A 14666-nucleotide genomic window follows, 5' to 3' on the forward strand; every position below is an offset into this window, starting at 1 on the left:
GTGGGAAGGTAAACGGCATTTCCATGCGCTGCTCTAGTTTGCCAGAAGCAGTTTAGTCATGCTGGCCACATGACCCGGAAGCTGTATGCCGGCTCCCTCGGCCAATAAAGCAAGATGAGCGCCGCAACCCCAGAGTCGGCCACGACTGGACCTAATGGTCAGGGGTCCCTTTACCTTTATTACTTGAGGGAGGCCATGTCTTGTGTGTGTTCTGGGGATGCCAAAACTCATATACCTGAACCACTTCCACATAACCACCCTTGTTTTTAAGCTCTCCACCTAGCTTACAGCGCTCTGAGAGGCTCTCACGAGATCTCACAGGGCCATCCAAGTTCCCATGAGACAATCCCAGAGCCCTGTGAGCAAGGCAGAGAGCTTAAAAGCTCTCTCTGTGCCAGGCTCTCTACCTTGCATGCAATTAATTTGTGCCGTTTCAACAAGTCAGCCGTCCAAGGTTGCAACAGTGCAACTTAATTGCATGCAATATGTGATCGTTCCGTTCTGCAACAATAACACAGAATGCAGCCCTCACGGGGGAAGGAAACGAGTTTGTGACGTGAGGGCTAATGCTTCTGTAGGGTGAAGCAGGCTGAATTTAGAAAGAGATTTGCTGGCAGATTTAGACAAATTGACAAATCCATCAACGGATCCCCCCACCCTCCCAGCAACCAGAAGCTCTCAACAGCTTGCTGTATCACTGCTAAGTACTTAGTGGTTACCTGCAAAGAAGCCGGAAGTGGTTCTTCACTTTGGAATCTGAGAGACTTTCCTTCTGTGCTATCCAAGGCACAATATTGTGTTCTTTTTCAACCAGTTTTTCATTTTTTTAGACGAGCTCTAAAAACACAAAAATGCTATTATGCCCCCTAAGCTGTTACGTTTTTAGGTTAATGTGCTTTTAGGGGAGGCTGACATGCTCCAAATTCTTACAGGAGATTTCGGAGCTGTGTGGGTTCTGCACTCCATCTATTTTATATCCCTGATTAAAAATACAACAAAGCAGATCTTGCTAAAATAAAGCCAACTTGGGAATTCCCATGTTCGTACAACATACGCATTTCTACATGAGACAAGATAAATGTTTTAGTCTTTCCATGAATTATTTTTGTGGCTCCTTGTTGTTTTTCAGAACGGGCCTTTCTTTCCAGCAAGGCCAAAATCTCTCAGGTGTCTCTCTATACTTCAGAATGATTAGCCTGAAATGATGGCATCATGTAGATTTACTATTATTTTTAAGCTCCTGTCTCTTTTTCACACTCTGATGTAATTAAGAAGCAACAAAACTATTGAGATAGGAAAGAGTCTTGTTGATTTCTGTGGGAGAAAATAAGTAGGTCACAGTCAGTAAGACGTCTGAGAGGAGGGAGAGCAAAACCTTCCCTTCCCTTCCTTTGCCTGAGCCTCAAAATGGGTTTCAATAGGGGCAGGGGGTAGATTTTGTTCTGATTGGGGTCCCTGAGCACAACAGCAAGCTGTCATTATGGTATACTGCCATCTGGCTGCCATTCCCTGCTGAAAATAATGCCAATATAGTTCACATCTGGCAACCATGCACCTCTTTGGTTTCAGATATGACATGGGTAGACAGGTCTTTAAAAGCCCGGGACACAAATTTTCACAGCTATGGTAGCTCATTTACCATAAGTATTGTATTTAGCTTTAACTCTGAAAGCGTATACAGTGGTACCTCGGGTTACATATGCTTCAGGTTACATACGCTTCAGGTTACACACTCCGCTAACCCAGAAATAGTGCTTCAGGTTAAGAACTTTGCTTCAGGATGAGAAAAGAAATTGTGTTCCGGTGGCGCGGCAGCAGCAGGAGGCCTCATTAGCTAAAGTGGTGCTTCAGGTTAAGAACATTTTCAGGTTAAGTACGGACCTCCGGAATGAATTAAGTACTTAAGCCGAGGTACCACTGTACTATGAAAGCAGGGTGGGGTTGGTATGTGGTGGGACACAGAATGTGCACTTGGAAAAATGAGAGCATTCGGGAGACACAGGTTTATTCTGGGTTGTTTTTTTAAAAAAGAATTATTTATAAACTTAACAAAGAAAAGGAAGAGGGAACATTATTACAGAAATTAAATGAAATAGCTAATGAAAAAATAGTTAAATTTGATTAAAAAGAAAAATAATCTATGAGTAATACTAATAGTAACAACAAGAACAACCCACCATCAGTTCACATTATGGATGCTGTAAGCATCAGTTTGTACATCTAATGTAGAACATATAAATTGATACAAGCCCTCCAGGTGCCCAAATAGGTATCCACACAAAAATGATGTTTATATGAAATATGTTCAAATGTAAGTAGCTCTGTGAGGTCCTCAAACCATTGCATAATACTTGGTGGGTGTTTTATCTTTCCAGGCAGAAAAGTATAAGACTAAGCAACCGTAAGGGCTTGCAAAATCCTCTTTTGTGGTCCTTATGTGTTTATTAAGCACAGGGCTACAAGGGTAGAATGCGCTCCATTTCCATACTTGAAACTACCCAAACCATATTAAAACACCTTCGTTTGGACTGCACCCTCCTCTTCTCTAGGCGGGTAACATTACTGCACAAGGCAGAGCCATAAATGAATTATCGCTGTAAAGTAGATAAGAACTACTGACTCCTTTGGAGATAACATCACTGATATAGGGTGTAAGCAAGGAGCAAAGAATGCTGTGTGTTCATTGGGCCTTTTTATTCTGTGCAGGGTGTCTGACAGGGCATTTGTGCAGTAGGAAAGTCTGCTTTTTAAAAAGAGGGGGGGAGAGAGAGAGCCTGAACGGGGGCAGTCTCGGAGCAGCCCCACCTCCTGATTTTGCTGATTGTCTAAGCTGGCCCCAAGACAGGATTTGTTGGGAGTCCCTTTCACATTTCTGGCTCTTTTCTCTAACGAGAGCCATTTGGCACATAACTGAACTGATTGAGGGAAAGTCATTAAACGCAAAGAGACTCTCTGAAAAAAATTCATGCTGGCCTGTCGCTGCAGGAATGGACTGACACAGAGGCGGATATCTCTAGTCTGAACTCCAGAGGTGCTAGCGGGCAAGTTTCGTACGAGATGGGTGAAGACACCACGGCAGAAATGAACGATGTCAAAATCAAATCTAAACTGAAAAGCCACGATTCAGGGATTTTTGAAAAGGTAACGAAACGTCCTATTTCCAGAGCAGACAGGTCTGCAGATCTCTGCCTCAGCTTGTATTATTCCATGTCAGTATTTTTTTCTCTTTCTCTCTCCATCCCCTCTTCCCAAATGCCATCAGTAACCTGTATAAGAAAGCTGCCATTGGGAGACCCAAATAGAGGAGAACTTAATAGCTTGTCCGTTTCATTTGTGAGATATGCTTTCCCTTTTAAAAACAAGAGTGTTTCCCTATAGAAACCACAACAAGTCCATGCACATATTCTGGCTGGTTGTGACACCACTCTAATCTCCTTCCTCTTCTCACACCTATTGGCACGATCGCAATCTCCAACACCAGCCCACAAGCAGCTGTCACCTATTTCATCTTGTTAATTTGAAAAGATGCCTGGCAGTCAAGCGACTCCCACTTCACTAATTATGATTTTCACGTGTGCTATTCCTTTTGCCAGGTCTGCAGCATGGGAGATCCTGTGTCGCTAACATTGGAAGGGGAGGGTTGGCCGCAGCACAAAACAGCAAGTGCCGTGTGCCCGGCAACTGTACGGAAATCATTATGCAAAGCACGTGCCAAACATAAGCAGGGGAGAGCAGTGCTGATGAGAATGTGCTGTGGGGAGCAAGGAATCTTTCAAAAGAAATTGTGAGGCTCGTGGCAGATAAGACTGGGCAGAGCATTTAAAGAAAAGAAAAACTCTGCTGCCTGTATCATAACTTACCCATCTTGATGCAGCATTTTCATGCCCAGTCCGGTCATTTGATGAACACCGGATAGCTCAGTTGGTTAGAGCGTGGTTGCAGGTTCGATCCCCTTATGGGACAGCTGCATTTTCCTGCCTTGCAGGGGGTTGGACTAGATGATCCTCAGGGTCCCTTCCAACTCTTACTCTACGATTCTCTGATTCTCTGAACACTTAGTGGAAGTCTTGGCACTTCCCCACATCCGAGAACACGAAGATTTGTCAAAAGACAGAGGAGCAGCACCCACCTTGAAGAACATAACAACAACAACAACAACAACAACAACAACAAAAATTATTTATACCCTGCCCATCTGGCTGGGCTTCCCCAGCCACTCTGGGCGGCTTCCCAAAAAATATTAATATCATTCCCCAATGAGTGTTCCTTCTAAGGATGGAAACTGGTGGGATGGACCCAAGATGACGGAAATTGTGTGCACTGTATGTGTGAATGCTGATGATGATAGGTGAAGACATTTTGGTTCACTGATAGCCATGCATAAACACATACCCTTTAATGTAGGTCTGCCTGAAGCTGGTTTCTAACCAGGGCTACTGTTTCTGTCTTTGCACCAGCCCTCCTTCTGTGCCTTTGACAGCAGCCTGGCATTCACATTTTCTAAGAGGGGGATGTTTCCCTATCACATTCCATTGCTGGGATGTACACATTGCTGTTGGTCCTTTCCGTTCTGCACATCAGATTGCTGCCAAAGTCACAGGGGAATTGGCAAATTTAGTTTGACACCCCTCTCCTCCTAAAAATAAACACCCGGCATTCTGTTTCCAGCTCTCCACCACTTTCTGTCACTGTTGCCCTCAGAAGGGCATCTTTGGCAGAATATTTGTACCTTTCTCTCTCTCTCTCTCTCTCTCTCTCTCTCTCTCTCTCTCTCTCTCTCTCTTGCGTTTTGGCTTGTTTTTATATGGTGCCTTTTGTTATGGAAAATCCAAAATACTGTTTCACTTCCCTGTGACCGCAGCCGTGTCCCATAAATAATGCATTTCTATAAATAGTGGCTAGGAGGGAACAAAGCAACATTGTGTCCAGCCAATGTTGCTTTCCCCCCCCCCCGTCTCTCCCCCCCCCCCCCGTCAGCCTCACCCCCATGCACAAAATACACACTTTATTCAGCTTGCAACCTTTCTTTTCTTGGGTGCCTTTGTGTGTGCAAGTGGTTCTTTTCCGTGCTTGTTGCCCCTTCACCCCATCACAATTTCTCCTGCTTTTCCTCTCCTGCATTCACACCCCCAGAGGCGTTTGAGCTGAGCCCCGTGGCCCCAGGCTGTGCCCTTCTGGATCAGGGAGCTGTGCTCACCTGCTGCAGCTTCTATGGGCCTGCTGCTGTTTTGTGATTGGCTGCTGGAATAATCTCAGTCCTATCCTCTGATCTCATTCGCTCTTGGTCCTGCAAGAAGGGAATGGGATGGTCCTTTAAACTAGGAATAACAGTATATTTATTTGGGACGCGGGTGGCGCTGTGGGTTAAACCACAGAGCCTAGGACTTGCCGATCAGAAGGTCGGCGGTTTGAATCCCCACGACCGGGTGAGCTCCCGTTGCTCGGTCCAGGCTCCTGCTAACCTAGCAGTTCGAAAGCATGTCAAAGTACAAGTAGATAAATAGGTACCGCTCCAGTGGGAAGGTAAACAGCGTTTCCGTGTGCTGCTCTGGTTCGTCAGAAGCGGCTTAGTCATGCTGGCCACATGACCAGGAAACTGTATGCCAGCTCCCTCGCCCAATAAAGCGAGATGAGCGCCGCAACCCCAGAGTCGGCCACAACAGTATATTTGGGCATATATTATCGTGTGCAGCACAGCACTGGTGCAACGGGTGGCGCCAGTCCTGGGATGGCAGAAAAGAACACCTAATAATTGGTCGCCCCTCATTCCTCATTTGGCCAAGTCATAATTGCACCGGGCACTGGGCACAATACATTGCACGGTCATTAAGAGAGGGCACAATCATAACTTACATATGGAATTATCCTTCTCACGCAGCACTTAGAGAAGGATAGGACCATGCTGTGACAACTCCATATCCTGGGGTAAGAACTGTCTGCACTGCTACACACTCTTTCTTTCCCTTCTTTTGTAGACTTCAGTGGATGCTGATGACATTTCTATGGCAGAGGTGAATATCCCAGATTGCTGGTTTCTTTTCATAGTGTGAACATTTCATGTGATTCATTCAGGGATGGGGATGTTCAGGGAAAGCAATGCAGCCATGCCATATATCAAACACCTCCCACTTGACATGCTCAAATTTATTTATATCTCTGTCCATCCGTCTAATTCCGTGGTTCCCAATGCCCCACAGGAAGTGCAATTTGATTCTTAAGGGGGGCAATTTGGAAGCTTGTTTAAACCAAGTTAATGGCCTTTTAGGCTTCCTCCACATGCATAGGAGTTCAGTTTTTGAAAAATAAGAATTATATGTCATGGGGGGGGTGTCAGGATTTTAGATATGCTTAGATGGGGCATGGCCCCAAAAAGGTTGGGAACCACTGGTCTAATCCATCACATTTCTATCTCCCTTTTCCTCCAAGGAGCTCAAGGTGGACTCTCCGTCCTTGGAGGTTTTCAAGCAGAGGTTGGATGGCCATATGTCATGGATGCTTTAGTTGAGATTCCTGCATTGCAGGGGGTTAGACTAGATGACCCTCAAGGTCCCTTCCCATTCTACAATTCTATGACCATACTGCCAGAACGCCTTTCCCTGCCAACAGTTCCTGATACTGCTAATAGTTTGCACCCTGGCTATAGCTCAAATATTTCACTGGTTCTTTTCTGGCCTGTAATATGGGATGCATATTGTTATATTTCACTGCTCATTATTTGCCACTCTTTGTAAATCTTCTGTATGCTGCATAGGGAGGATAGTCCAGTCACCACTGCATATTCCATAAGGCAAAGAGAATCAAAAGTGCTTAGTTTCTTTTTTAAAAATCCCAAAGTCTGCCCTCCTTTCTCTAGGACAGTATCTAGGTCTGGGTAAATCTGTTCATCCCAGTTTCTCCAATCTTAAATTCAATTTGCCTGGTTTCTGCATCAGTCTGCGATTATTATTATTTTAAAAGTCTGCCCCTCTCTCCCAATGTACACCTTTTATATGCCATTTCCCCTAATAGACACATTTTTACAAGCCATTTCTCCTAATATAATGTGGTTTTGAACAGTACTTTCACCAATATACACGTTTCTGTGTCCACTTCCCCATAATATATGCTTTGTCTCGGACAGAATTATTGGTTAGCGTGCTGCATCACAAAATGGAGAAAAATATGGATTTCAATGCATTTTAATTCACATGTTGGTTCAGGAAGCACAAAATTCTCCTCCATCTTTAGCAGTCGCTTCCTCCCTTCATTAGCTCAAACCTCTTCCTGCATTCATCTACTGCTACTTAGCAGGTGATCGGTTTTCACTCTGCATAGCTGGGATGGGTGAGTTGCTAGTTGGAAGGGTGCTAGCCTGGGCCAATCCACTATTTCACAGCCTCCATTCTCGCCCTGTAAAAAACAACAACAACGAATTTGCCAAGCTCAGAGTCTTGTTGCTGAAATCAACCTGCAGTCCTTAGTACATGTACATGCAATGAAAGTTGCAACCTAAATGCACCCTTAAATATTAAGTGGCGCATCTGAGCAAACATGCATAAGACAGAGGTGGAAGAATACACTTTACTATGCACTGACATGGGGCTTACTTTTGAGTAAACATGCATTGGGGACAAGCCAGTGAATTAATGCACATGTAAAGTGAACAGGTGCTTAAGGCACCTTTGAGAATTGTGTAGAAGAGGGAAATTCAACAGGTGCAGCTTACACAACCAGTGGCACTTGCTGAAGTGCCCTCTTCTACAGGATTCTTTGTGGGGCAGTGACTCTGTTTTCTTTTGCAACAGGCCACTCTATCCATGCCCCTGATTTAAAAATGACTCTTCGGGTTAACCAGTTCAAGACCTATGTGGAAACATGATTGTGGACGTTTTGCACAATTCTCTATATTGTTTCTTTAGGACTTAGCCTTTGGAAACTACATCTTTGGAGACAGCCTGGTAAGTTGCCATCCAGCTTTCAATAATCTGTGGGAAATGTGAACAATGTGGCCTCCCCATAGTGTTGGGCTGATGATGAAGCCAGACTTACAGGTATGTAGTTTTGGCGTGATTCTGAATCCAGCTTTGTTGCTGGAGACCCAGGTAGCCTCTGGCTAGAAGCACCTGTCGCCAGCTGTAAGTGGTGCGACAGCTACAGATGTTCCTGCACCAGGAGAGCTTGACCACAGTAGTGTCATTGAAATTCTACTCAGTATTATCCAGATTAGATTCCAATGTATAGTTAGCAGAGTAAAAACTTAAAACACATTGCAGGGTTCCCCAGAAATAGACCAGAGGCAATGAATATTTCATCCAGCAGAGCTTCACTGCTACTGAAGGCTAATAAGCATTATGGTCACAATTCCAATACATTCAGAATTGGCACTGTCCATAAGAAATCCAGTTGCAGCAGACTTAACTTAAACTTACAATAATTTATAATAAGTCTAAACCTTAACATTAAGCATACAATATACAGTGGTACCTCAGGTTACATACACTTCAGGTTACATACACTTCAGGTTACAGACTCCGCTAACCCAGAAATAGTGCTTCAGGTTAAGAACTTTGCTTCAGGATGAGAAAAGAAATTGTGTTCCGGTGGCGCGGCAGCAGCGGGAGGCCCCATTAGCTAAAGTGGTGCTTCAGGTTAAGAACAGTTTCAGGTCAAGTACGGACCTCCGGAACAAATTAAGTACTTAACCTGAGGTACCACTGTACAGAACACCACACCAGAAGGAAAAGAGATAGAAAGAGCAAGTGAAACCCAGGCTCCTTCTGGCCTCTTATTATGTCAGCATGTCCTTGACTGATAGAGATAACAGAACTAGTTTAAGCTAGTTGTACTCAGCTTCTCTGAAGGAATAACCCAAGCATCATGAACCTTCTGCTTGTTTCTTTAACACAGAGAAGCTTCCAGAGCACTCCTGCATTAAGCAGAATAGGAAAGATCTCTAGCACATCGGATCAATACTTTCTGTACTAAGAAATGAAAACTGACAAGTAGTTCAAGTAGCACCCTGGTGCCTTCAAGGCTGAATTACTGCAATGCCTCTTTGCACAGCTTCTCTTTGTGCTCGATCTAGAAGCTGCACTTAGGGCAGAACACTGCAGCACAACTGCTGATGGGAGTGAAACCCTACTACAGATTACATCTCCGCTCAGAGATCTGCACCCGTTGCCAATTTGCTCCCGGGCCAAGTTCACGATGTTACCATTCGTATATAAAACCCTTAATGGCTTGAGACCAGATTGCTTACACCCATGTATGCCCACTCTGTGTGTCAATCAGCGTGACTGGCACCATTACAGGTGCTACCTAATGCTCGTTCCATAGTGGCAAGATTGCCCACACATCATATATGATTGCATACATGGGGCAAGGGGCTTGGCTTAGCTGAAATGGGCTTGTGGTCCAAATGGGGAGCCGGCCAGGTCTAATTAGGCATGTGGTCTGGCGGTTGCTAACCCCTGTTGTAAATCTGTAGCATGAATCTGAGAACAGCAGCAGAATGAGGTGTCAAGAGTCCTGAGGTATTAGAATAGACTGTGCCACTTAAGACTGCAAGGTCTCACTTTTTAATGCTTGACTATGAAAAAGAAAACCTTCCTTGCAAGTAGGAAAGGAGCATAGTTACTAGAACCATTCTAGACTCTAGAGCCATTCTCCCTGGTGAGCTCATTTTCTTCCGGCAGGCAGGAGAATCCAGAAAATTGTAGCTCCTACTTGCAGTTCGAAGTGGTGGAATGTGGCCAAATAGAGGCTGTGCCTTTAACAGTTGCAAAAAATAGGGTTTTTCAGCAGGTGTTGCATGCATAGTATCTACCTTGCTTCTTTGATTGTGGAGATGGACAAACACTGAACTCCTCTCTTGATATGCACATTGTTCTGAGGCCTGTTTTGACTTGACAAGGGTGGATTCTCCCAATGCATGTGGCAAATATACATCGCTTCCCGCCCACCCCATAGGCTGTTGTTAACTCAGGCACATTGTGTATTAACCTCTTCTTTCTCGTACTTTCTTAAGACAGGTGACGATCAGTACACTTTTGGCGTGAGGGCAGAAGATTCTTGCTACCTCTCATCTACAGCCCAGATACCCAGCATTGTGGTAACCTACAGCAACGTCCAGCGAATGGAGCTGCCTTTTCAATCCAACTCTGACCCTTCGTGCTCCAGGAACTGTGGCTATAGCTGGGAGAGGAACTCCAGCAGCCGGCTAGAGTGGCTGTGCCAGGATAGTGCCTTAGGTCCTACGCCAGAGACACACATGTGTCAGCTTAGTGTAGAAAACCTTCCAAAACATCACTGAAGCAGGAAGAGGGGGCAGAAGGGTGAAAATGTAAAGATTCAAAAACAGCTCCACGATAGTTAATTTGCTTTACATGTTGATTGCGTTCTCCACAATGTTTGTATTAATAAGTTGAGCATTTAAAACAAACAGAGGCAGTAGCCCGTTTTATCCTGAGAACAGGCTCACACATGAATCTTGTATGGAACAATCTACACCCAGCCATCCACAGATCGCAACTGTCGGGCAGGCAATCCCTGATAATGTCCAGCTTGGAGAGGCAGCAGGGAGGGAATCAGCTGACATGCTCGACCCTTTTTGACCAGTGGGGGGAATGTTGAGAAAGTGTTGCATGTGCCAGTCGCAAAATGCCTGCCATGGTGTGGCATAACACAAAATGGCCACCACATCTGAAAGAGGCAGGACCAAAGATGGTTTGGGCACCCTCCCTGCATCAGCTCCCCTATCAATGGGGAGTGGGGAGCACTTACATCAGCCACAACTGCACTTGTTCACTCTTGGTTTGAATGGAAAGGAGGTTTGGTTGTCCAGTCCTGCCATCCAATGAAATATGAGCATGTGTGCAACGCAGAAGCCAAAGCAGTGCCAATATAAACTGAACAGAAACAGCAAACTGTCCCTCATGCGTTGTTGATTTTTTGAGGGGATATTTAGTGAGACCTTTCACAAGTATTGTAGAAGATCCTGGTGGGCACATGCATTGGTGGCCCCCTAGCCTGGTAGCTCAAAGGGCTTTATAGCCTAGTGGTTTCCTCTTGCAACAAACAGATGCCCAGATTAAGGGAGGGATTTTGAAGCCTTACAGCCAGCAGTGGTTTGTGATAGGCTCTCCAGAACAGGGAACAGCTGTAGCTCCATGGTGGGTGAGCACATGGTTTGTTGCAGAAGGTCCCAACACTGAGCCAGATTGACCGAACCATCTGACTTGGTCTAAGGCAGCTTCCTATGTCCTCAGTTGCCTGATTCCTGGGACCAGGAGGATTCTCATCTGTGGTGTTAGTCTCCTCCTGCCTTGAACTACCTCCAGTTTCCTTCTTCACGCAGCAGCCCTGCTGGTGCCAAGAGAAGAGGACTGGCACCTGGTGTTGCAAAGTTCCTGCTTTAAGCTGTACAGCTACCTGGTACCAAGGTGTGTGACTCAAGGCCTGCGTGGATAGTGTCATGCCATAGCTTAGTCACTAGGTGGCGCTGGGCTTGTGTGTGTAGCTAAGTGGCATCAGGAGGTTCCTGCTGCTGTTCTGTTCTTGTTTAGAGAAACAATAAAGTTATCGTTTAGCTCCTTGTCTAGTCTGTCCACTCAGCCTTCCATGACAAGGCCTATGTGCATATCAATCCCATCGTGCAACCAGTCCATACCATTTTTGGCGGATGATATCTCATCCATAGGGCTTTCCGGCATAGCTAAGTGGTCTTTTTGTCACAGGTTCTACTGAAGGATACAAGTTGATAGCATATTCCTGCACCTCAACTCTTATGTGTAAATGAGTTGAGCCCTTTGGGGAGGGAAAAAGTGGTGCCTGCCATTTTACTATATCGTGATTTATAGATCTATAAATAAGATGTTTCTGTCAAGATCAAGGCTTGGGGATTATGCACACGTCTCATGGAAAACGTAACATCTGCACTGTGCTTAATCCACATGGGACAAGTGTCACAAGAAGACCGTGTGACACCCATCTACACCAGTCACCAAGTTGCACTTAATGGATGATGTGGAGGTACCAGTGCCAACATGGGATGCATGCCCAGGCATTCAGCTGAACATGCAAATGCTCCAAAGTGTGGGTGGAGGGGTGGGGCGTGCATGAAAGCCATGCCTCCAATGTCCTCATGCAAGTTGCTCCCCCCCCCCTGCTCCTCCGCATTCCTGAATGTCTCCACATCAAGCAGGGGGCTCACATGATTGATCAGGATCCTGCTATTTCAGGGTCCCCAGTGGCACCGAGGGGGTCAACTCATAAGTAGGAACCCTCTACAGAACTTTCCCACTGAGCACAGGGGTGATGCCTGGGACTGAACATGCAGGGTGCAACACTCACAGGACTGCTTCTATGCATGTCCCCTGCCCCAGATACAAAGTTTGTATCTTCAGGCAAATCTGTAAACATACTTAATGTCCATATATTGCAAACATGGGGACAGAGAAGGTCTCTCTGTACAATAACTGCAATGTGTATTCTAGGCTTCTATCAACAAGATGTCAGGACTTGCGCCTGTACTCGGCCCTGAACTTGGCACTTTTTCAGATAAATAAGCAAATAAATTTATTGCCAGCCCATGACAAGTAAGTGCCAGAGCAGGTTACAATTTAAAATTCAACATCAAAAGCAGTTCAGTCGCAGAAATAGGTTTGAGAATGACAACCTGCCCTCTGCTGAGAATGGCAGGAAGACATTCAACCTGTGTAACCAGCACCCTGAACAAGGAAATACCTCCACATTAATAGGCAAGAGAAGATCACGTGGTACATCTTGCCCCATATAGAAGCGACTTGAGTCAAGCTTGCCCTCCAGAGGATTTTGCTTCTCTCTCTCTCTCTCTCTCTCTCTCTCTCTCTCTCTCTCTCTCTCTCTCTCTCTCTCTCTCTCTCTCTTCCCTTGTTCTCTCCACACACAGCCCCCAACCTGAACTTCATGCAACCTATATCTGATGGAAAATAGTATCATAACAGAAAACACAGTGTAGGTTTTATTGGCAATTGGAACGAATTCATTGTCTTTGGGAACAAATAATGTAACGGCGATGTACTTTGCAATATTTTATGATTTTCAGTATCTCGATGTACTTTTTTCTTTTTAAACAATAAAAAATTGTATATATAAGTATCCACAAGCTGTTGCCAGATATCTAGGCTGCTTGATTTCTGATGTTATTACTCCCCATTATTGCTTTGAGGTAGAAAGCAAGATTATGAGGTCAATGAGGAATAGAAGGGAATACGCAGTTCAGAAACCAGGATGGCTTCTTGGAAGCCAAATAAAAAGATGAAAGAGATTGATTATAATTCCTCCCTTCATCTGTCTGGGCAGGATATTGACTTAAGGCAGAGGGTCTGATAGATACTAAACTGATTGAACAGACAGTCTAATAACAAAATATTAGATGTCATTCTGCCAAACCAGGCTTCCAATTTAATTCCACTGATTCACAATGCCGATCCAGAGAATTGGATCTTCGCCACCATATGCTCATAGACCTCCTAATCTACCCCATTAGGGCCTGTATTAGACACATGCCATGGGTTCTTCTCTTTCTCTGATAAGGGAGATTAGGAAGGCTGTCTTGAGTATAATCTAGGTTGGCTTGTTTGTTGCAGCACCAATAACATGTACCGGGTTCACACCACAGTCAAGGGCTTGTTGCCAGATCTGCTAATGAGTAACCAAACAATTAAACCCCTGTGTTGCAGACAATATCAGTAATATCTAAGGCAGCACGATGACCAAGTACAACAATGTGAAATCAATGTAAACTCTTTATATAATCTATACGGAACATTGAATAATATGAAATATATGAAATATGCACTCTCTGCAAAACCAAATAAACAGAAATCTTATAAATCTCTGAAAGTCCCAAAATGTGCACTCTTGCTCTGCTAATGAGCCAGTGCGCACATTCTCATGAACTTGTTTTTTGCATGTGTACCTGCTGAAATGATAATTTGGGGAAACCAGCCATTGCTGCTCTTGGGAACTTCGCCAGCAACAATTGGGTGCACCCAGACAGAAATATATCAGCTTTGATTCTTTTCCTAATTTGGGGAAACTGAGCACTGGCCAACCATTAGTATTCTCACTCTGGCGAGACAGCAGCAACCACGTCATCACTGCAATTATATCTATGTATTGTAGTTACCAAAGGGCAGTTTAAAGTCCCCCCCCAGCCCAGTCATATGCACGCCTACTCAAAAGTAAGTCTCTTTGAGTCCCGTGGGATTTTTCTCCTATCTAAGGGCTCATCCATGCTTCTGTTTGTCCCCTGATTTCTAGACATGGATCCAAGAGGCTTTTCTTGTCATACTACCACTTTCCCCAGGAAAACCTGCCATTTGCTTCTGAATCGGAGCGAACGTCAATTGGGGTTTCTGCAGGTGGGCAGTTGCATACTCTCCAACATTTCTCCAGTGAAAATAGGGACACCTATTATTATTATTATTATTATTATTATTATTATTATTATTATTACCACCACCACCACTACTACTACTACCCTATTTATAGCCTTCCCATCTGACTGGGTTGCCCCAGCCACTCTGGGTGACTTCAAACATATATAAAAACATAATAAAACATTAAACATTTTTAAAAAACCTTCCCTATACAGGGCTGTCTTCAGATGACTTCTAAAGGCTGTATAGTTCCTTATCTCCTTG

General features: G+C 44.7%; 1 protein-coding gene across 4 annotated transcripts in view; it reads left to right on the forward strand.

Moving 5' to 3' along the window:
* Positions 1–11574, forward strand: part of OPN4 (opsin 4) — a 39565-nt gene extending 27991 nt beyond the window's left edge. For 2 of the 4 annotated variants that reach the window (XM_081913667.1, XM_081913669.1), the window contains 4 exons: positions 2986–3141; positions 5976–6011; positions 7899–7937; positions 10007–11574. In XM_081913667.1, coding sequence (XP_081769793.1) covers positions 2986–3141; positions 5976–6011; positions 7899–7937; positions 10007–10291 — 516 coding nt within the window. In that variant the 3' untranslated portion in view covers positions 10292–11574. Of the gene's footprint in view, positions 1–2985; positions 3142–5878; positions 5926–5975; positions 6012–7898; positions 7938–10006 lie in introns of all 4 variants that reach the window. The other 2 variants (XR_014168807.1, XM_081913668.1) reach the window with 2 other exon arrangements.
* Positions 11575–14666: the final 3092 nt, after the last annotated feature.

Source organism: Podarcis melisellensis (genome assembly GCF_964234715.1).
Source record: "Podarcis melisellensis genome assembly, chromosome: 5".
Classification (NCBI taxonomy): Eukaryota; Metazoa; Chordata; class Lepidosauria; order Squamata; family Lacertidae; genus Podarcis; species Podarcis melisellensis.